The sequence below is a fragment of the Bos indicus x Bos taurus genome, chromosome 21 (assembly GCF_003369695.1).
Source record: "Bos indicus x Bos taurus breed Angus x Brahman F1 hybrid chromosome 21, Bos_hybrid_MaternalHap_v2.0, whole genome shotgun sequence".
Lineage (NCBI taxonomy): Eukaryota > Metazoa > Chordata > Mammalia > Artiodactyla > Bovidae > Bos > Bos indicus x Bos taurus.
The window spans coordinates 24277499-24299216 of NC_040096.1; the positions used below are offsets into that span (position 1 = coordinate 24277499).

The 21718-nt window shown below is 41.6% G+C and overlaps 1 protein-coding gene across 6 annotated transcripts in view; it reads right to left on the reverse strand.

The window, feature by feature from the left end:
* ADAMTSL3 (ADAMTS like 3) overlaps nt 1–21718 on the reverse strand; it is a 381778-nt gene that overhangs the window by 116451 nt on the left and 243609 nt on the right. For all 6 annotated transcript variants that reach the window (XR_003507318.1, XM_027520883.1, XM_027520878.1 and 3 more), the window contains one exon: nt 10136–10425. Coding sequence is in view for 5 of the 6 variants with exons in the window: in XM_027520883.1 (XP_027376684.1) it covers nt 10136–10425 (290 nt within the window). In the remaining variant the exon portion in view is untranslated. The remainder of the gene's footprint in view (nt 1–10135; nt 10426–21718) is intronic.

Consider the following 21718-nt stretch of genomic DNA (forward strand, 5'->3'; position numbering starts at 1 on the left):
ACAGCCTTGACATACTCCTGTTCCTATTTGGAACCAGTCTATTGTTCCATGTCCAGTTCTAACTGTTGCTTCCTGACCTGCATACAGGTTTCTCAAGTGGCAGATAAGGTAGTCTGGTATTTCCATCTCTTTCAGAATTCGCCACAGTTTATTGTGATCCACACAGTCAAAGGATTTGGCACAGTCAATAAAACAGCAATAGATGTTTATCTGGAACTCTCTTGCTTTTTTGATGATCCAGCGGATGTTGGCAATTTGATCTCTGGTTCCTTTTCTAAAACCAGCTTGAACATGTGGAGGTTCACATTTCATGTATTGCTGAAGCCTGGCTTGGAGAATTTTCAGCATTACTTTACTAGCATGTGAGACGAGTGCAATTGTGCAGTAGGTTGAGCATTCTTTGGCATTGCCTTTCTTTGGGATTGGAATGAAAACTGACCTTTTCCAGTCCCGTGGCCACTGCTGAGTTTTCCAAATTTGCTGACATATTGAGTGTAGCACTTTCACAGCATCATCTTTTAGGATTTGAAATAGCTCAACTGGAATTCCATCACCTCTACTAGTTTTATTTGTAGTGATGCTTCCTAAGGCCCACTTGATTTCACATTCCAGGATGTCTGGTTCTAGGTGAGTGATCACACCACTGTGATTATCTGGATCATGAAGATCTTTTTTGTACAGTTCTTCTATGTATTCTTGCCACCTCTTCTTAATACCTTCTGCTTCTGTTAGGTCCATACCATTTCTGTCCCTTATTGAGCCCATCTTTGCATGAAATGTTCCCTTGGTATCTCTAATTTTCTTAAAGAGATCTCGTCTTTACCATTCTATTGTTTTCCTCTCTTTCTTTGCACTGATCACTGAGGAAGGCTTTTTTATCTCTCATTGCCATTCTTTGGAATTCTGCATTCAAATGGGTATCTCTTGCTTTTTCTCCTTTGCTTTTCATTTCTCTTCTTTTCACAACTATTCATAAGGCCTCCTCAGACAGCCATTTTGCTGTTTTGCATTTCTTTTTCTTGGGGATGGTCTAGATCCCTGTCTCCTGTAGAATGTCATGAACCTCTGCCCATAGTTCATCAGGCACTCTATCAGATCTAGTCCCTTAAATCTATTTCTTACTTCCACTGTATGTGGCTGCGCGGCACTGGAGAGGCAAGCGGCTGAGAGGAGATACTCTACATCCAAGGTCAGTAGCGGTGGCCCTGAGGAGATACCCCACGTGCAAGGTAAGGAGCAGTGGCTATACTTTGCTGGAGCTGCTGTGAAGAGATACCCCACATCCAAGGTAAGAGAAACCCCAGTAAGATGGTAGGTGCTGAGAGAGGGAATCAGAGGGCAGACAGACTGAAACCACAATCAGAGAAAACTAACCAATCTAATCACATGGAACATAATCTTGTCTAACTCAATGAAACTAAGCCATGCCATGTAGGACCACCCAAGACGGACAGGTCTTGGTGGAGAGTTCTGACAAAATGTGGTCCATTGGAGAAGGGAATGGCAAATTACTTCAGTATATTTACCTTGAGAACCCCATGAACAGTATGAAAAGGCAAAAAGATAGGACACTGGAAGATGAACTCCCCAGGCCAGTAGGTGCCCAATACGCTACTAGAGATCAGTGGAGAAATAACTCCAGAAAGAATGAAGAGACGGAGTCAAAGCAAAAACAACACCCAGTTGTCGGTGTGACTGGTGATGGAAGAAAGGTCTGATGCTATAAAGAGCAATATTGCATAGGAACCTGGAATGCTAGATCCATGAATCAAGGCAAACAGGAGATGGCAAGAGTGTACATCGACATTTTAGGAATCAGCGAACTAAAATGGACTGGAATGTGTGAATTTAACTCAGATGACCATTATATTTACTACTGTGGACCAAGAATCCCTTAGAAGGAATGGAGTAGCCATCATAGTCAACAAAAGAGTCCAAAATGCAGTACTTGGATGCAATCTCAAAAATGACAGAATGATCTCTGTTCGTTTCCAAGGCAAACCATTCAATATCATGGTAATCCAAGTCTATGCCCCAACCAGTAATGCTGAAGAAGCCTAAGTTGATCGATTCTATGAAGACCTACAAGACCTTTAAGAACTAACTCCCAAAAAAGATGTCCTTTTCATTATAGGGGCCTGGAATGCAAAAGTAGGAAGTCAAGAAACACCTGGAGTAACAGGCAAATTTGGCCTTGGAGTACAGAATGAAGCAGGGCAAAGGCTAATAGAGTTTTGCAAAGTGAACACACTGGTCATAGCAAACATTGCCTTCCAACAACAAAAGAGAAGTCTCTACACATAGACACGACCAGATGGCCAACACCCAAATCAGACTGATTATATTCTTTGCAGCCAAAGATGGAGAAGCTCTATACGGTCAGCAAAAACAAGATGGGGAGCTGACTGTGGCTCAGATCATGAACTCCTTATTGCCAAATTCAGATTTAAATTGAAGAAAGTAGGGAAAACCACTAGACCATTCAGGTATGACCTAAATCACTTTAAGAGTCTGTATATGACAGTAAGTGGGGAGGGGACTTGAAAATGATCTTACAGATCCAGCAACAATTCCCCTCCCAATCCTGCCCCTAAAGGGAAAAATAAGAACTGAATTTATATAGTTGTAGAAACAAATTCTTTCAGACTTTTAAAGAAATGTCATCTATGATAGGAACTATTTAAGATTATTGAAATGTATGGAATACTTTAATTCATTAAAAAAAAAAAACTAGTATAAACCTGATGACAAAAATCTATAAAAGAGAAAAGAACAGATCTACTTAATATACTGTTGCCTTACACAATTTTACATGACAGATGAAAGCCTAGGGCCATATTGAAAAGGATAGTTATGTTTTCCTCTCTGCTGATTAACCAGTATGATAGAATAAATACTACTATAAACTCCCAGGTAATGAAAAAAAGGAGAAGCATAATATCGTATGGACCCAGAGGAATGCCATTTTGGTGTTAAAATGCAAGTTTTACAGTACTCCAAATAGGTGAGTTCTTTTTAGGGGCCAGTTGAGGAGACAGCTGGTAAAAATTAAGGATTGTTAAAAGCCATTTGGCCTCATGAAGGGCATCATAAACATCAGTGGAGCCTGAGAGGAAGTGATCAATTATATCAAGAGTAGCTGAAAGAAACTCCAGCTCAAGGCCTGTTAAAATTTGAAGGGATTTGAAGAGAACAAAATGGTGACTGCTAATGTACCATGCCGGAAACACATCTCCATGGGGAGTATGCCCAAATGAGCCCATGGTGGGCCAATTCAGCTTTCAGATCCCTTTCCCATTTGCAGGAAGGTATTCTTGTACTCCACCATGCTCAGTGGAGGCTACCAACTTGCATCAGTATCATTCATATCTAAATGCAAAATCCTAAATTAAATATGGGGTTAGCAAAAAAGTTCATTTGAGTTTTTTCCATAACATCTTACAGAAAAATCTGAATGAACCTTTTGGCCAACCCAATAGTAGCACACTATAGTCAAGTCAAGAGTATAATCAAAAAATACTACGTTGTGACTTCAAACCCTGGGCATTCACCAATCAAATCATTCACACACAAATATTCACACATGCTCAACCAGAAACAAACAGATAGGAACTTCCTATGATCCAGCAGATAAACCCACCGGCCCAGCCAGCAGATAAATCCATCCACCCAGGCCCTTCCCTTGCCAGTTTCCATTAGGAGATGCACCTCTAACTAGTTAAGATTGAACTCCACAAGTAGGCTTTAGATTTCACTCCCTTCCATCATAAGAAGTTTGTTGACACTTTGCCTTTCCCTTTCATTCTGGAACTTTCTCATTGCCTTTTTTTTTTTTTTTTTTTTTAAGAAAATTATTGATTTGGCTGTGCTGGGTCTTTGCAAGATCTTTAGTTGCAGCATGCAGGAACTAGCTCCCTGACCAGGGCTCCCTACACTGAAGTGTGGAGTCAGCCACTGGACCTCCAGGGAAGTCCCCTCTCACTGCCTTTTAAACGCACCTGGACTCTGTCATGAACTGACAGCACACACACAGCCCTCCCCTAACAAACCATGCCTTCTAGCCATCTTCCTCTCTGTGGGCCCCCTGACATCTCTTGTTATCCTTTTTAATCCTTTTTTTTACAATACAACTGGACTAACCTTTTTGAAATAAACATTTGATCATTAATTTCCATTTTAATGACTTGGATGGCTTCTCATTGTTCTTAGGATAAAGACCCAAATGAACATGGCCCGTAAGACCTTCACTGTCCGGCCCCTGCTTTCCTTTACAGCATCATCTCACATTAAACCCCATCTTTCTCAGTACACTAGCTGTGCCCAACTTCAGCTCCTAGAATTTCCCATGTGCCCTCTTGCCACCTAGCGCCCTTCCACATGATCCTTTTCCTGCTGGAAATTCTCTTTGTACCACTGTCTCAAACTTTTGCTTAATTAATTTCTCATCTTTCAGACTTAAAGTTCAAATGTAATTGTTCTTAGGGAATCTTTCCCTGACCTCCCAAATTAGGTCAAATTCCTCCTATTATGTGCTTTCATGGCATCAGATGCTTCTTTTTAAAATTTGTTTCTAGTTATTTTTTGGTCACACCACACAGCATGTGGGATCCTAGTTCCTCGACCAGTGATTGAACCTCTGCCCCCTGTGATGGAAGTGCAGATTCATAACCACTGGACCGCCAGGCAAGTCCCAACCATATACTTTTTTGTAGCTGCAATAACCAGCTGTAAGTTTAAACATATGTGTGTGTGATTATGCGATGAACACATTTCCCCCTCTAGATCTGAGTTGCAGAGGTGGAAACTATTTGTCTCTATTACCTAGGTCAGCACCTTGCACAAAAAAACACAATAAATATTTGTAGGATGTTATTTTCAAATGAAACAATAAGAGAGATTCCTGCTACTGTCAAGACCAAGGCAAAGTTGGCATCATCTACCTTATTTACTATTGTTCTTGCAATTCTGGACAATGCAATAAGAGAGAAAACATAAACAGGATAAACAACTATTGGAAAGAGAAAATCATCATTAATTGCAGATGATGATTTACTTGAGGAATTCAAAGAATGCACTTGGTTGGCAAAGTTAGATGCATTAAGGGGTTCAGCAATTTAGTCTGTTTTCTTTTAAAAGGAAAAAACAATATTCTAAGATGAATAACTTCTTATATATTAAACTATATTATAAACTCTTATATTATCCCACCAACATTTATAACACACATGTGTCACGTACAGTGATTAAACGCTTCTCCAACATAACCTTGCTTAAGAATCACATTTAATCCTTTCATTAATCCTAATAATGTAGGTGTGGCTCTTCTCATTTTATAAAAATAAATCTCTGCAAATTTAAACAACTAGCCCAAAGGAAGGGGCAGAACTATGGTCCAAAATGAGGCCAAAGTTCACGCCTACGCTACTAGCCAGTGGTTTTAGAAAACACAAAGGGAGAAATGAAAGGTCGTAAGTGCAACAAATAATATAAGACACAAGAGAAAATGTTAGTGAGGAATGTTTATCGTGTGCATGTGTGTGTGTTCAGTCATTAAGTCGTATTCAACTCTTTGCGACCCCATGGACTGTAGCCTTCCAGGCTCCTCTGTCCACAGGACTCTCCAGGCAAGCTTACTAGAGTGGGTTGCCATTTCCTCCTCCAGGGGATCTTCCCCACCAAGGGATCGAACCTGCATCTCTCATGTCTCCTGCATTGCAGGTGGATTCTTTACCACTAGTGTCACCTGAGAAGCCCATGTTGATAGTGTAGTAAATTATAAAACTTTATCCGTGGGTATTTAAAAGGTAAGCATAACTTTCAGGATGTACATACACATATAACATAATGCTGTACACCATATACTTACATACACTCTGGAGACTGGAAATTGAGTATGTCTGCATTTTTTATACTTTTAGGAATTGAGAAAGAATTGTTGCCACTCCAGTATGAAAGCAGACTTGTAAAAGATTCTTAAACATCAATGATTACAACAAATTGATTTACTTTTATTTCCTGTATGATGTGAAGGCAAGTTAAGACTATACAAATATATAATATCGGGATGGGAATCAGAGGTTTATCTTTTTGAAAATATATCACTTGCCTATCTTATTTTTCTATCAGAAACAGGAATGCTGAAGAAATAACTGCATGCCTGTGGAAATTTTATTTTCCTGTGGTTTCCAGTCATTGCAGACTCACCCTCCCTGTTATTCAGGATGAGGGTTAAAATCCACATTCAAAACCACACATAAGTGGGCTCGCAGAGGCTGAGCCTCTAAAACCACATTAAAATGGATTACAGAGAGGCAAGTGTCACTGCCTCTAAGTAATGCAGTAGGGACAGTAAAGCCAACATCACCGAGAGCTGTGCTCCCTCAGGACAAGGACCGTGCCTTCATTCTGTATCGTGGTACTGAGCCTGGAACCGAGTGGAGAGCATAGAGTCTAGCACAGAGCAGGTGTTCAGTTTCCTGCATTTAGAGGATTTTATAACCCTCCAAGCATTCCAAGTATTCAACAGAATTGAGTTACACATTTAAAATGAAATTTTAAGCTTGAACTCAAGAAATTAAAAACATTAAGAACATTTAAGCCTGAACCCAAGAAATTAAACCATTGCTTTTTGCAAAGTGAAAAATCTTACTATAAGCACTTACAGATCAACCCCTCAATAAAGAAGTTGTCCACTCTCTATTTTGGATTGTGTCATACACTCTCTCAGCTTCCCTAGTCATACCATTTGGGTTCATGGGCATGCAAGGTTCATCTAATGATGTTATCCTGAATTACACAACACAGGATAGCCTCACAAGGCTAAGTTCTGTTTAACTGAGAGTTGAAAGATTAGCAAGCTGAGCCCTGTTAAAATTTGCAAAATGTGTTCCAGTTACATAAGAGGATGTCAGAAACAATTGGACACCATCCCATCCACCACGTGAGTGCTGAAATGCACTTCTAACATGTGCAAGGCCTTTCTCTCCTCACAGCTGGCCAAAGGCCCACAGTGCCAATAAGGATAAACTGAACTGGACAAGTCTCACAAAACTTGTATGCCTTAAACAGATGCAGAGATCATTTTACTACTCCTAACTATATACCCAAGAGAAATGAAGATGTACATCCACACAATAATGTGTACGTGAATGTTCAGAGCAGTTTTAGGCATAGTATCCAAGGCATGCAAATAAACCAAAATCTAATTGATGAATGGATAAATATGGGCATATCAATACAATGAATAGTATTCAAACCTAAAAAGAGATGAAGTGCTGACTTATGTTACAACATGGATGAAACTTGAGAGCACACTAAATGAAAGAAGGTGGTCACAAAGATTGCTCATTGTGTGATTCCACTTATATGAAACGTCCAGAAGAAATAAAAAGTAGATTAGTAGTTGTGAGAGGCTGCTGGTAGCAGGAAAATGGGGGTTTGAGAGGAAATGGGGTGGTGATTTCTTAAGGCTACAGGGTTCTTTTGGGGTCAAAGTGTTCTAAAATTGTTTTTATGGGGTCTTCCCTGGTGGTTCAGTGGTTAAGAATCCATCTTGCATTGCAAGGGACACGAGTTCGACCCCCAATTGGGCAACTAAGCCTGTGTGCTGCAATTAGAAGAGTCTGTGTGCTGCATGAAAGATCACACATGGCACAACTAAGACCCAATGCAGCCAAATATATCAGTGTTAAAAGAAGATTGTGACGATGGGTACACAACTTTGTGAATATACCAAAAAACACCACGCTGTATACTTCAGATATATAAATTGTATGGTATGTGAATTATATCTTAATTAAGTTGTTACCAAAAAAACAGAAAATCATGCCAGGGGGTCCAGGCCTCCTGGCCGTCTTGGTGGGCACTGGGAACGTAGCAGATCTGAACATTTTGGCATCAGGTTCCAAAAATGAGGTCAAATAGACTCTCTCAACTGAATCAGAATTCAGCTGGTCAATTTTCCTTGGGCAACTCTATGTGGTCTGTTAAGTTCCAAGGACCCAACATGCCATGCTTTCTCATCTGGATGGCCTTCTCGGTCAGGAAAAAACTGAAGTCAAGGATGACAGAGTACTAGATGTAAGACTAATTCTATCAATGGCAGTATTCAAAAGTCTGAGATTAATACAATAGATTTGGAGGTATGCAAGCAATAGCCGGGGGCTTCCAGGTGGTGCTAGTGGTAAAGAAAGTGTAGTCACTCAATCGTGTCTGACTCTTTGAGATCCCATTAACAGCACCCCACCTGGCTCCTCTGTCCATGGAATTCTTTAGGCAAAAATACTGAAGTGGACTGCCATTTCCCTGCCTGCCAATGCAGGAGACATAAGAGACTCAGGTTCGATCCCTTGGTCTGAAAGATCCCCTGGAGAAGGGCATGGCAACCCACTCCAGTATTCTTATCTGGGGAATCCCATAGACAGAGGAACCTGGCAGGCTACAGTTCATGTGGTCACAGAGTCAGACACAATTGACTGAGCAGGCATGCAAGCATGCATGACTATCTCTGGAGGGCTTCCCCCGACTCATCAGGAAAGTACCAGTTCCCAGATTATGAAGGGCATATCAGTCTTAAGGCTTCCAAGATATAACAGAAGACATGTCCAGGACCCTGAACCCAGAGGTTTGGGCCAAAGCAGACATGAAAGTGAGGAGGAAAGTGAGACTTCAATTCCTGGGAGGGAAGAGACACAGTAGACATTTAGTGTTGGGTGAAGCAGGCTAAACTCCTGGCTAGCTGAGGTGGGCTTCTAGGAAGCAGAGAGAAGCAAGCAAGAGAGAGAGAGAATCTGGAGGCAGAGGAGAGTTCTTTTCCTAATTGCACAGGGGTACCACCATATGAAAGACAGTAGCTTAACTGAGGCCTAGGGGTAAAGCACATGCCAGTTCACCTGGGCTTACTGATGGGCTGGTGTTCAGGATAGGTGGATTTACAGGTTGAACTACACAGGAAAGAGAAAGACAAATACCTCAAGTCACAGCGACTGGATGGTAAGAACAGAGAATGCACTCCACCTGCCCAGGGACGAGGCCAGGGCACAATGACTGGCACACGAGCTCTTAAGACCTGATGGGGAATGCCTAGTAAAGGGTGCAGGGCTGCCAGGAGGAGTGGAGCAGGCTGTTAAGCCAACTTCCCCCTAAGGCAGCAGCTTCCTTAGCTTTTGCACCACTGGCTGGCACTGAAGTCAGAGCATTTCTTTCTTTTTTTTTTTTCCCTTTTTTTCTTTGACCATGCCACACGGCATGTAGGATCATAGTTCCCTGACCTGGGATCAAACCCATGCCCCTTGCAGTGGAAGTGCATGGTCTTAACAACTGGACCACCAGGGAAGTCTGGTTAGAGCATTTCTAGCCCCCAGCTTCAGCCACGACAGCTGGCTGGAAGGCACAGTCAGGAGTGAGTGAGAGGATGTCAGGGCCTGAATTCCTGAGACAGGAGTCCCCTTCATGTCGCTAGAGGATCATGGTTTCCCACTGATTATTTCTGTCCTTTTACTTCCAGCAGAGAAAGAATGACTATCTGGACTTCTCTGGGCTCATTCACTCCCTTTTGGATCCTGGAATGCTTGAAGCACCTTGGGGCTAATTTCCACCCCAAGGGGGCCACCTGGCAATATGATCACTTCCTAGTCCTATCAGGGTCCCTGGCTATGTGTACACACATGTACACACACATAAATCATGGTGATCAGTTTGCTCCATACTGGTTTCTGGTTCAATGTGCAGGTATGAACCTAAATTATTTTCTGAGAATAACTTCTGACCAAGAGAGCATCAGATAAGCCAGTCCCAGGCTGCTTCATTCTGTAATTCTGACTTATGCACAACACTACCTCAACTAATAATTTCTTGCATTTTCCTATTTATTCTCTATCAATCGGTGACCTCTGTAACCATCTCAGTTAGGCAAATGCTTAGGAACACAGGATCTAGTCCCACTGTCCCTTATCTTTCTAAAATAATGATGATGAAAACTGAAATAAAAAAAGGCACAGTTTTCAATTATTCAAATGACTTCTCCTCCTTTGGACTTCTGCTAGTTTTTAGATGAGGCTTTACCGATTTAGTATTACTATTTCTCAAACCATAGCAATGCCAGACACAGCTGTCCCTTAAGTAAAAGATCAAATACCTCCCAAACAGGTGGCGGTGCAGGGGGTGAAGCCAGCGTATTCCCAGTCGTAGGTCGTCTCACTGTCCTGCTCCTGCAGGGAGGCGGCCAGCTCTCGGACGGCGGGGCTCTCATCACAGGGCTGCAGGAGGCAGGGCCGCTCTGTGGGCAGCCGGGGGCCCTCACACTCTTCCTCTGGCAGCTCGGTCTCAGTCTGCGTGAAGGTCAGGAGCACGCGGCACTTTACCTCTCGCACCTGAACACCTGGCCCACATGTGGCACTGCAGGCGGACCACGGCTCCGGAACGAACCTGCAGGCAACCGGGGAGCCCCAGGGGTCGGAGCAGGGGAGGACACGGGCCGTCAGTCCAAAGAGACCACAAAGGGGGAGTGACACATGAAGGAAAAATGTAACTTCATTCAGAGGGGATTCAATGTTTCGGAGGCTGTCCTTTTGTTGGTGCCTGAAAATGTGTCATGGACAAACATTCCAACCTCATCAGCAACAGAAAGAAGCTTTTACCAGAAATCCACTAAACTTTTGCACCTATTTTATTTAATTCAAATTCTGTGCTCTGACCTTTGCATATCATCGTTAAAAGGTTTTCTGTAGGATTTGGTCATAATAAATCATGTAGAGATAATTTCTACTCTGAGTTCTTTTATAACATGGAGATGTTCACCAGTATTTATTCAAGAAATCATTTTGGTGCTTACCCTGTCTTAACAGGCAGAGTTTTATTAAAATATCTTGATATTAGGAGCAAAACTGTAGGACAGCATGCTTTCTGCAGAGCGGTGGTGGTGGTTTAGTCACTAAGTTGTGTCCAACTCTTGCAACCCTATGGACTGTAGACCACCAGGCTCCTCTGTCCATGGGGTTCTCCAGGCAACAATTCTGGAGTGAGTTGCCATTTCCTTCTCCTTCTGCAGAGTAGATGAAGCTTTAATATTCTTTTTTATTTAATATATGGGCTTCCCTGGTGGCTCAGTGGTAAAGAATCTGCCTGCCATTGAGGGAGACACAGGTTTGATTCCTGGTCCAGGAAGAGCCCCTGGAGAAGGAAATGGCAACCCACTCCAGTATTCTTGCTTAGAGAATTCCATGAACAGATGAGCATGGAGGGCTACAGTTTATGGGGTCCCAAAGAGTTGGACACGACTGAGCAACTAAACAACATCAACATTTTAATATATAACAACACACAAAACTTCTGAATTTTCTTGAAACTATCACAGCTGTTGCCCAATCTGACTGAATAAAGCATGTATTTCTTATCCTGAATCTTTATCCACTAAATCACAGGGTGTCCTCCTTTGGCCTACAGGTCAAATCCCGTCCACCTATTTCTGCACAGCCTACCTGCTAAGAATGATTCTCATAGTTTTAAATAGATGGGGAGAAAAAGAAGGATAATATTTTGTGTCATGTAAAAATGACATACAATTCAATGTGTGTCCATAACTAAAGACTTACTGGAATACAGTCATGGTCACTTGTTCAGCCTTGTTTATGGCTGCTTTTGTGTTACGTGCCAGGGCTGAGGATTTGTAATATAGACTGTTTGGCTGGCAAAACCTAAGATATTTATTATTTGGCTCTTTATAGAAAATGTTTACTGATTCCTGCACTGAATTTAAGACATAGACTCCATCGGGACACATATTTTTAAGACAATCTGAAGCAACACTTGCATCATGAGATATTAATAAGTGATAGGCTGGAAAGAGAGCAGTGATTGAGTAAGTCTGGAAAACACTGTTTTCAATAATGTTCAATAGTTTTATTTACTGAAAAATTTCTCCCCAGACTATGATATATGAACACATACCATACATACTCAAGGGGGGTGGATATGACGTGCATGATTTCCTAAATTTAAGTGAATATAGACCTCTATTCATGGGAAAATGTTGTACTAAATAACTTCAGAAAAAATGCTGCTGAGCTGTTTGCTTCAAATACAGTTCCAAGGCTTAATGTTTAAAATCTCAGAATAAGCTGGTTATAAAGATCTCTCAGAATCACCTAAGCATCTCTCTCTACATGAAGCTTCACCACAGTTGTACACAAGAGCACAGCAGAATCGAAACATTATTGCTCTCCATGAGCAATAAAGAAATATCAATAACACCTTCCTTTTTTCATTTTGTTTTGTTGGAAATTGTTACTGGGAAACTATTTTCTAATCCTTATTTTCCATGACTCAGCTCCTTAGGATGGAGTAGTACTGGAGCAATATTTGCATCTTTACTCTTTTCTGTGCTTGCTGCTTTCCCATGGGTAAACTGGAAAGGAGACTGATTAAATTTAAGAAGACACATCCATACAATGTATTCAATAATAGGATGAGGTCACTGAAAAGAAGGTGAATCTATGTGAATTGATAAGGAATATTCTCCTTTTGGAGGCTGTTAAATGAAATAAGTATGTGGTCTTATGAAATAAGGATCACATGCTATGATCTTTTGTCTAACTATACAAAAGGACACAGACATGCCTATATAGTGTACATATTACATATTGTTGTTGTTTAGTCGCTAAGTCATGTCCCACTCTTTGCAACCCTGTGAACTCCAGTATGCCAGGCTTCCCTGTCCTTCACTAACTCCCTGACTTCGCTCAAACTCATTTCCATGGAGTCAGTGATGTCATCCAATCATCTTATCCTCTGTCACCCCCTTCTCCTTTTTCCCTCAATCTTTCCCAGCATCAGGATCTTTTCCAATGAGTTGGCTCTTCGCATCAGGTAACCAAAGTATTGGAGCTTCAGCATCAGTTCTTCCAATGAATATTCAAGGTTGATTTCCTTTAGGATTAACCGGTTTGATCTCCTTGCAGTCCAAGGGACTTTCAAGACTCCTCTCCAGCACCACAGTTCAGAAGCATGAATTCTTCAATGCTCAGCCTTCTTTATGGTCCAACTCTCACATCCGTACATGACTACTTGAAAAACCATAGTTTTGACTATACAGACCTTTGTTGGCAAAGTGATCTCTGCTTTTTAACACAATGTCTGTCATAGTTTTTCTTTCAAGGAGCAAGTGTCTTTTAATTTCATGGCTGTAGTTACCGTCCACAGTGATTTTGGAGCTCAAGAAAATAAAATCTATCAGTTTTTCCACTTTTTCCCCATCTATTTGCCATGAAGTAATGGGATTGGATGCCATGATCTTAGTTTTTTGAATGTTGAATTTTAAGCCAGCTTCTTTACTCTCCTCTTTCATCAAGAGGCTCTATAATTCCTCTTTGCTTTCTGTTATTAGAGTAGTATCATCTGCATATCTGAGGTTGTTAATATTTCTCCCTGCACTCTTGATTCCAGCTCATGATTCATCCAGCCCTGCATTTCTCATGATGTACTCTGCATATAAGTTAAATAAGCAGGGTGACAATATACAGCCTTGACGTACTCCTTTCCCAATTTTGAACCACTTTGTTGTTTCACATCTGGTTCTAATGGTATATATTTATAGCCTCTATGTTATCTATGCTGATTTATATATAATGTCTCTTTTCAGGAAGTAATTGCAAGAGCCAGGAACTGGAGTTTATAGAAGGAGGCTTTTACTATATTTTGTTGCTGTTTTTTTAAATTAATTTTTAGTGGAGGATAGTTGCTTTACAATTTTGTCTTAGTTTCTACTGTACAGCACAGTGAACCAGCTATACGTATACATGTATCCCCTCATTTTTTTTTTTATTTCCTTCCCAGATAGGTCACCACAGAGCACTGAGTAGAGTTCCCTGTGCTATACAGTAGGCTCTCATGAATTTTCTATTTTATATATAGTATCAATAGTGTATATACATCAATCCCAATCTCCCAATTCATCCCACCCCGTTCTTTCTGCTTTGGTGTCCGTACGGTTGTTCTCTACGTCTGTGTCTCTATTTCTCTTTTGCAAATAGGATCATCTATACCATTTTATAGACTCCATATGTATGTGTTAATGTCTGATATTTGTCTTTGTTCATTTTCATTTTGCACCTTTTAAAGGCTTGAACTTTCTAACCATATACATACTATACCTCTATGGTCATTAATTTTTTCTCTTTTCTCCTTCACAATAAAAACTAAAACTGGGGATTATGTTTTAATGGGAGGTAGATTTTTTTTCATTCAGATTGGACTCTTACATCTCATAGATTCAGAATCCTGAGAGAAGGTGGAGTAAGTGAGAAGGCACATCTTAATTCCCAACAGGGCAAATGATGGTTACACTTGATGTTTTTCAGGTCTCCTGGATGTTTCAAGTTCGTTATCATTTTTTTTCTTAGTTTGTGGGATCTTAGTTCCCCAACCAGGGATTGAACAGTGGAAGTCTGGAGTTCTACCCACTGGACCACCAGGGAATTCTATCAAGTTGGTTTTCAAAGATCCTTGTAAGTGTCCTCTTAAAAAACAAATATCAGTTCAGTTCAGTCGCTCAGTTGTGTCCAACTCTTTGTGACCCCATGAATCGCAGCACGCCAGGCCTCCCTGTCCATCACCAACTCCCAGAGTTCACTCAGACTCACGTCCATCGAGTCAGTGATGCCATCAAGCCATCTCATCCTTTGTTGTCCCCTTCTCCTCCTGCCCCAATCCCTCTCAGCATCAGAGTCTTTTCCAATGAGTCAACTCTTCACATGAGGTGGCCAAAGTATTGGAGTTTCAGCTTTAGCATCATTCTTTCCAAAGAAATCCCAGGGCTGATCTCCTTCAGAATGGACTGGTTGGACTTCCTTGCAGTCCAAGGGACTCTCAAGAGTCTTCTCCAACACCACAGTTCAAAAGCATCAATTCTTTGGCGCTCAGCCTTCTTCACAGTCCAACTCTCACATCCATACATGACCACTGGAAAAACCATAGCCTTGACTAGATGGACCTTTGTTGGCAAAGTAATGTCTCTGCTTTTGAATATGCTATCTAGGTTGGTCATAACTTTCCTTCCATGGAGTAACAAATATCAGAGCTGTCCAAATTATCCATGAGTGATTTGGGGGAGGCGAGATGGGGAATCATGGTAACTCAAAAATGTATGCATGATCCCACATGATTTTTTTTCTACGCATTATTTTTTATTTAAACAAAGGACATTATTATGTTCATGCAGTTCTGAATCTTGCTTTGTCTTTGCTCCCCCCTACATACACACACACACACACACACACACACAGTAATTTTTTCTTTAAAGAAAAGAAAGTCCCACAGCTGCACACAAGCATTTGAAGAGTGATGTCTGGGCAAAACAACCAGAGAAACAGAGCATGTTCCCTGTGTCTTTGCACAGTGCATGCATGTGTGCTCAGTTGTGTCCAACTCCACAACAGAAAAGATTTTTTTTAAAAAGAGCAATTCAAGGGACTTCTCTGATGGTCCAGGGATTAAAAGACTTAGTCTTCCAATGAAAGGGAGCAGAGATCAATCCCTGGTCAGGGAATGCCACGTGCCTTGAGGCCAAAAACCCAAAACATAAAAAAAAGAACAATTCACTTATAAGAGAGCCTAGGCAGGAGATGATAAAACCACAGAATAAAATGGAAAACTACAGAGCTGAAGAAACAAAACTGTGAAACATAACATCATTAGAAACTAACAATTCAGAACCAAGAGAAAAAAATAGAAGAAACATGGCTGAAGGTCAAATTAAAAACATAGAAGCAAGACTTGGAAGTGAATGCAGTGTTTAGAGAGAGAAAGAAAAGTTTTAAAGCAAAAAGAGGGGTGAATGGAGGGCTGGGGTGCAAAGGAAGCTTCTGGGTGATGGAGATGTCCTGTATCAAGAATGGGGCTGGGGTTCTGTGTTTTGTGTCCACCTGTTAAAACTCATCACTCATTACATACAGATTTTGTATGTAAATTATATCTCTCTAAAATTGATTTTTAATGCAGTTTTTAGAGATAAAATGAGAGAGAATCCAATATTGAAGATAGTTGGATTCTTTAAGTAGAGGTTTCAACACATGAAACAGAAAAAAAAAAGTTCATAAATAAAATATGTGAAAAATGTGCCTAAAATACAGCCTGGAAAGGTTACAGTGTCTTCCAGGAAAAAGTGATACAAAATGATTAACGTAAAAACCTAGAGCTTTCAGCAGAATGCCCTCCCTAAAGATACCCACACCCTAATCCTTAGAATATATGAATATGCTGTTACATGGCAAAAGCGATTCTGCAGATGTGATTAAGGTTATGGACCTCAAGATAGGGCGATTATCCCAGTGGGCCTAATCACACAAGTCCCTAAAAACAGAAAGAATTCTCTGGCTGGAGTTAGATGCAGCAGAACAAGAGGCAAGAGTGAGAGCATGAGAGGTACTCAACCCGCTGTGGCTGGCTCCAGGATGGAAGAGGCCAGGAGCCAAGGAATGCAGGAGGCCTCCAGAAGTGGGAACAGCTCCCGGCCAAGAGCCAGCAAGGAAATGGAGATTTCAGCTCTGCAACTGCATGGATCTGCACTCTGCCAACTGCCTGAATGAATCTGGAAGTGGATTCCACCCTGGGCCTCCAGAGAAGAGATCAAGCTGACAGACGTCATGATTTTAGCCTAATGGGATCTATAGAAATCAGCTAAATCTATTTGGTTTCTGACCCACCGAACTGTGAGATAATACATTTGTGCTATCTTAAAGCACTGCTGCTGCTGCTGCTAAGTCACGTCAGTCGTGTCCAATTCTGTGCGACCCCATAGACAGCAGCCCACCAGGCTCCCATCCCTGGGATTCTCCAGGCAAGAATACTGCAGTGGGTTGCCGTTTCCTTCTCCAGTGCATGAAAGTGAAAAGTGAAAGTGATGTCTCTCAGTCATGTCCGACTCTGTGACCCCATGGACTGCAGCCTACCAGGTTCCTCTGTCCATGGGATTTCCCAGGCAAGAGTACTAGAGTGGGTTGCCATTGCCTTCTCCAGTCTTAAAGCACTAAGTTTATGTAAACGAATATACTTAAAAAATAAGACTTTGAGGATGAAAAATAGAATTCCATAAGCATCTAGGTACAAAAATCAAGTCCCTTATAAGAATAAAAAAGTCAGGTGGATTTCAGACTCAGCAACATTCAAAACCAGAAAAAGATGAACAAGAGATTTGAGAGAGAGAGTTGAGGTCCCAAGAATATTATGTCCAGTCAAACTGTTATTCAAATACAAAGGCAATAATTTCTTGTCATATAGCAACAGTAACAGTACCAACCTAATGGGGTTAGGTTGGGATTAAATGAGATGTCAGAGTGAAAAGTTCAATAATTACAACAAAAATGACAACAACTAACATTCATTACATTGTTATTTGTGTGAGACACTGTTCCATGTACTTCACATATGTTTTATCATTTACTCATAGCAACAACCCCATCAGGAGGTATTATTATTATTCCCATTGTACAGATGAGGAAACTGAAGATAATTTATCAAAGATAACATAGTAGCTACTGGCATTATTTTACCCTGCCTCAGCAGGATCACAGGTGAGAGATGCAATTTAAGATTATCCAAGAAGACAATGAAAGGAGCCCAGGAAAATCTGACAATACTATTTTGGGGCATTTATTTTTCTATTTCAAAAATGAATAAACAAACACCAATATCCACTTGTTATAATAATTTTTTTGCTGTTAAAGAAGAAGAATGTAACATATATCTGTGAAAGGAAAGCATATTTTGGGAAAAAATATTATCAGAAACAGAAGGAAATGCTACAGCATCTCCTTAAAAGTTAATGACAATAAAATTCAAGGAAATGTTCTATAAAACAAAAGATAAATGAAGAGATTAAGAAAGTCAAAACATGAACTTCCCTGGCGGTCCAGTGGTTAAGAATCCATGTGCCAGCTGCAGGGGATCCCGGCCCAGGAGCAGCGCAGCCCCCTCCTCCAAGCCCGGGGGCCGGACGGGGGCGGGTCCAGGCGCCCGGGAGCTGCGCCCCGCGGGCGGTAGAGGTCGCTGCGCGGCGGCGCGCGCTCCCAATTAAAAAAAAAAAAAAAAAAAAGAATCCATGTGCCAATGTAGGGGACTAGGGTTCGATTTCTGGTTTGGGAAGAAACCACATGCTATAGAGCAACTAAGCCCGCGTGCCACAACCACTGAAGCCTGCACCCTAGAGCCCAAGCCCTGCAACTAGAGAAGCCACCACAAGGAGAAGCCTGCGCACTGCAACTAGAAAAACAGAGCACGCAGCAACAAGGACCAAGGCAGGAAAAAAGTAAGCAGAACACTCAGAACATGGCTGGAAAAAATCTCTGGCTTGGTTGAGAAAAGACTGAAAAAATACAAAAATAATGCAAAGTTTGCTCTATGACAGAAGAAAAATGAATAGTAGGAAATACATTCATGGTAAGGACAGCAAATGGTTGTTTGAAGGGCATATGTGCATCCAAAACATAGAGGAGAAACACAAAAAGTGCAGGAGGTATCACATGTTAAAAACAGAGAAGAGATTCAATACACAGAGGTGATGAACCTTTAGAATAAATAAGAAAAACAATAGAAAAGAGGCACAAATACAACAGAAGAAAACGTTCATGCACCCAAGAAAGATTTCAATCCATGTCCCCAAACTTCTGTTTACCAAAATTTGAAAAGAAAGTAATACCTGGACTGATTCTTTAAAAATCCTCTCATTTTAAGTATATGGAGAAAAATCTTACGTTTTAAAAAAAAAAAAAGGTTCACAACACAAGTATAAAGGACAGCTTAGGCATAAAGAAGATAGTTATTAAACAAGAGTTCATACATTTGCTCATTTGAGGGTATAAGAAAGGGACTCTTAAATGCAGAGGGTCTGAAAGATTTATGCCATCTATATAATCTCCCAGAAAAAAAAATGCACAAAGATACACTCCCATTTAATGAGAATTTAATTTTTAAAATTACCATGGGAGAAAAACAGAAATAAGATTCAGCACTGCCTGAACACTGCAGTATCTTTTGTTTAAATTTTAAAGAGGAAATTTGATGGTAGGAATTAAATGCCTTCAATGTGTCCATCTTCTGGCCTCCTAATTCCACCCCAGCAAATGTGTCCTAAGGAGACAATTAGAGATGTAGAGAGGGGCAATTTGAGATTTGCTACAGTTTTATTTATTATAGTGAATAATTAGATACAAATTTCAGAAGGCCAGAAAGATCTTTCTAAAAATGTAATCGTTGTGATTACATCACTTGTTAAAAATCCCTAAATGACTCTCACTGCCTCCAGATGAAGTCCAAATCCTTTATGAGCCATGAAAGGCCTCCAAGACTTGCCCACTTTCCAGGCTGTCATTACCACCTCCTTAGCCTCCAGCCCCCTCTCCTCACTCAGTACCTCAGTGCCCAGGTGTGGTGGCCCCCATGGATCAGTTGGCCTACATACAACCTCAATGCCTGACATGCTGTTCTAACACCCATGTACATCTTAAGACATCACTTCGTGTACCAGCTCTCCCAGGAAGCCATCCCTCAGCTTTAAGCCTCACAACGCAGCAATCTAATCGCTAACTTCTCTGTCTGCCCTATGAGACCAACCCAAGGATGGGAGAGCCTTGAATTCAGTTCTCCTAACACAAAATTGGAGCCCTTCCTCAAATCACAGGCCAGAGCATCACCATCCACCACTTAGTAGACCTGAAATGTTGGAGACAATTCCTTAATCTAAATGTTTGTTTCTTCATCCCTAAAATGAAGCTAATAATAATGCCTCCTCATGGGATCATTGTGAGAATTGGATCAGAATTAATCCATACAACACTGAGGACACAGTCTGGCACAAAGTCCTCAATATTAGTTGTTACTACTGTTGTGAGAAAAACACAATGTCTAAAATATAACCTGATTGAATTTGAGCAAACACAAATGGAGAGGCTAAAATGGCAGTGGAAAATACACAAAGTGTTCTGAATCTGTCTCATTTCCTTGGTTCTCATACATGCTAAACGAGAGGGAGGGCAGCATGACTAAGGAAGCTCTGTGAATCCCATAGAAACTAGGAAGGCTCCGGGGAAGAACTTTTAAAGCAATGATGAACCATATCAACTGTCAACACATTCCACAGCTGAAAGCTAACACGGTTAAAACTGCAGTTCCCCTGGCTTTGCTTTATAAGCTGTAATTTTTATTTTCCTAATTAAAAATAAAAGCCTTTTGAACATCCGTTCTCTATGTAAAGTCAGAGCTTGAGCCACGGTAAACCACAGAGACAGAAATATTTATCTTCTCCAGGCGGCTTTGGCAGGCATTCTTCAGGGATCCAAAATACAGCTATGTTCATCTTCTCGTTCACTGTCAACAGGCAAGTATCCCCAAGCCACAAAAACGGGGGGAATAAAAGGATGAACTGGAAGCTGAGATATGTTGTGGTTTTGTTTGGAAATCAAGGGAATGACTAGAGTCAGAGTGGTGGGAGGAAACCATAAACTTCACACTAGACAGCGGGAACAGGGCAGAAACTGCCAGGCAGCGTGAATTATAAAGGAAAATTGCAGAGAGACCACAGAGAGAGGGAGAGGGATGGTGCGGGGAGGCAGCCATTCAGGCCCAGGAACAGGTGCTGGGGAGGAAGAAGCAGTCCCACAGAAGGAGAGGGCGGATCAGCTTTGCTCAGTGAATGTGAACAGGAAGAGTCACCACCAAAGTCAGGTGCAGCTGACAGCACATGCAGGCTTGAGGATGAACATGGGGCCAGACCCTGCTGCAGCGAACACGATACGGCCCTTTTCCAGTTAGGTAAAACTTAAGAAAGATCCTGGTTTCCCTGGTGGCTCAGTCGGTAAAGAACCTGCAATGCAGGAGACATGAGTTCAATCCCTGGGTCGGGAAGATCCCCTGGAGAAGGGAATGGCTACCCACTCAGTATTCTTGCCTGGGAAATCCCATTGACAGAGGAGCCTGGCAGGCAATGGTCCATAGGACCACAAATAGTCGGATATGACTGAGCAACTAAAACCACCACCACCAAGAGGCACCCTAGAGATTATCTGATCCGATAGTTTCCAAATTTGGAGGCACCGCCCCCCTTGCCAGTCACCCAGGGTGTTTGCTAAAACATGCTGCTGACAAATCCATAGAGCTGGAAGTAGAACAGAGATGACCACAGGCTGCAAGGAAAGGGACAGGGGATGGGGAGTCAGTGATTCCTGGATACAGAATTTGTGGTGGGGATGATGAAAACTCCTGGAGATGGATGGTGGTGAGAGTTACACAATGGTGTCAATGTACTTAATACCAGTGAACTGAACACTTAAAAAGGGTTAAGATGCTCCATTTTAGGTTATGTCCATTTTACCACAATTTTAAAAAGAACTGATGCTGCTGCTACTGCTAAGTCGCTTCAGTTGTGTCCGACTCTGTGCAACCCCAGAGACGGCAGCCCACCAGGCTCCCCCATCCCTGGGATTCTCCAGGCAAGAACGCTGGAGTGGGTTGCCATTTCCTTCTCCAATGCATGAAAGTGAAAAAGTGAAAGTGAAGTCGCTCAGTCGTGTCTGACTCTTAGCGACCCCATGGACTGCAGCCTACCAGGCTCGTCCACCCATGGGATTTTCCAGGCAAGAGTACTGGAGTGGGTTGCCATTGCCTTCTCCTTAAAAAGAACTAGCAGAGCCAAAAGAAAAAAAAATATGCTCCCAGAATGCCTGACTTGGTG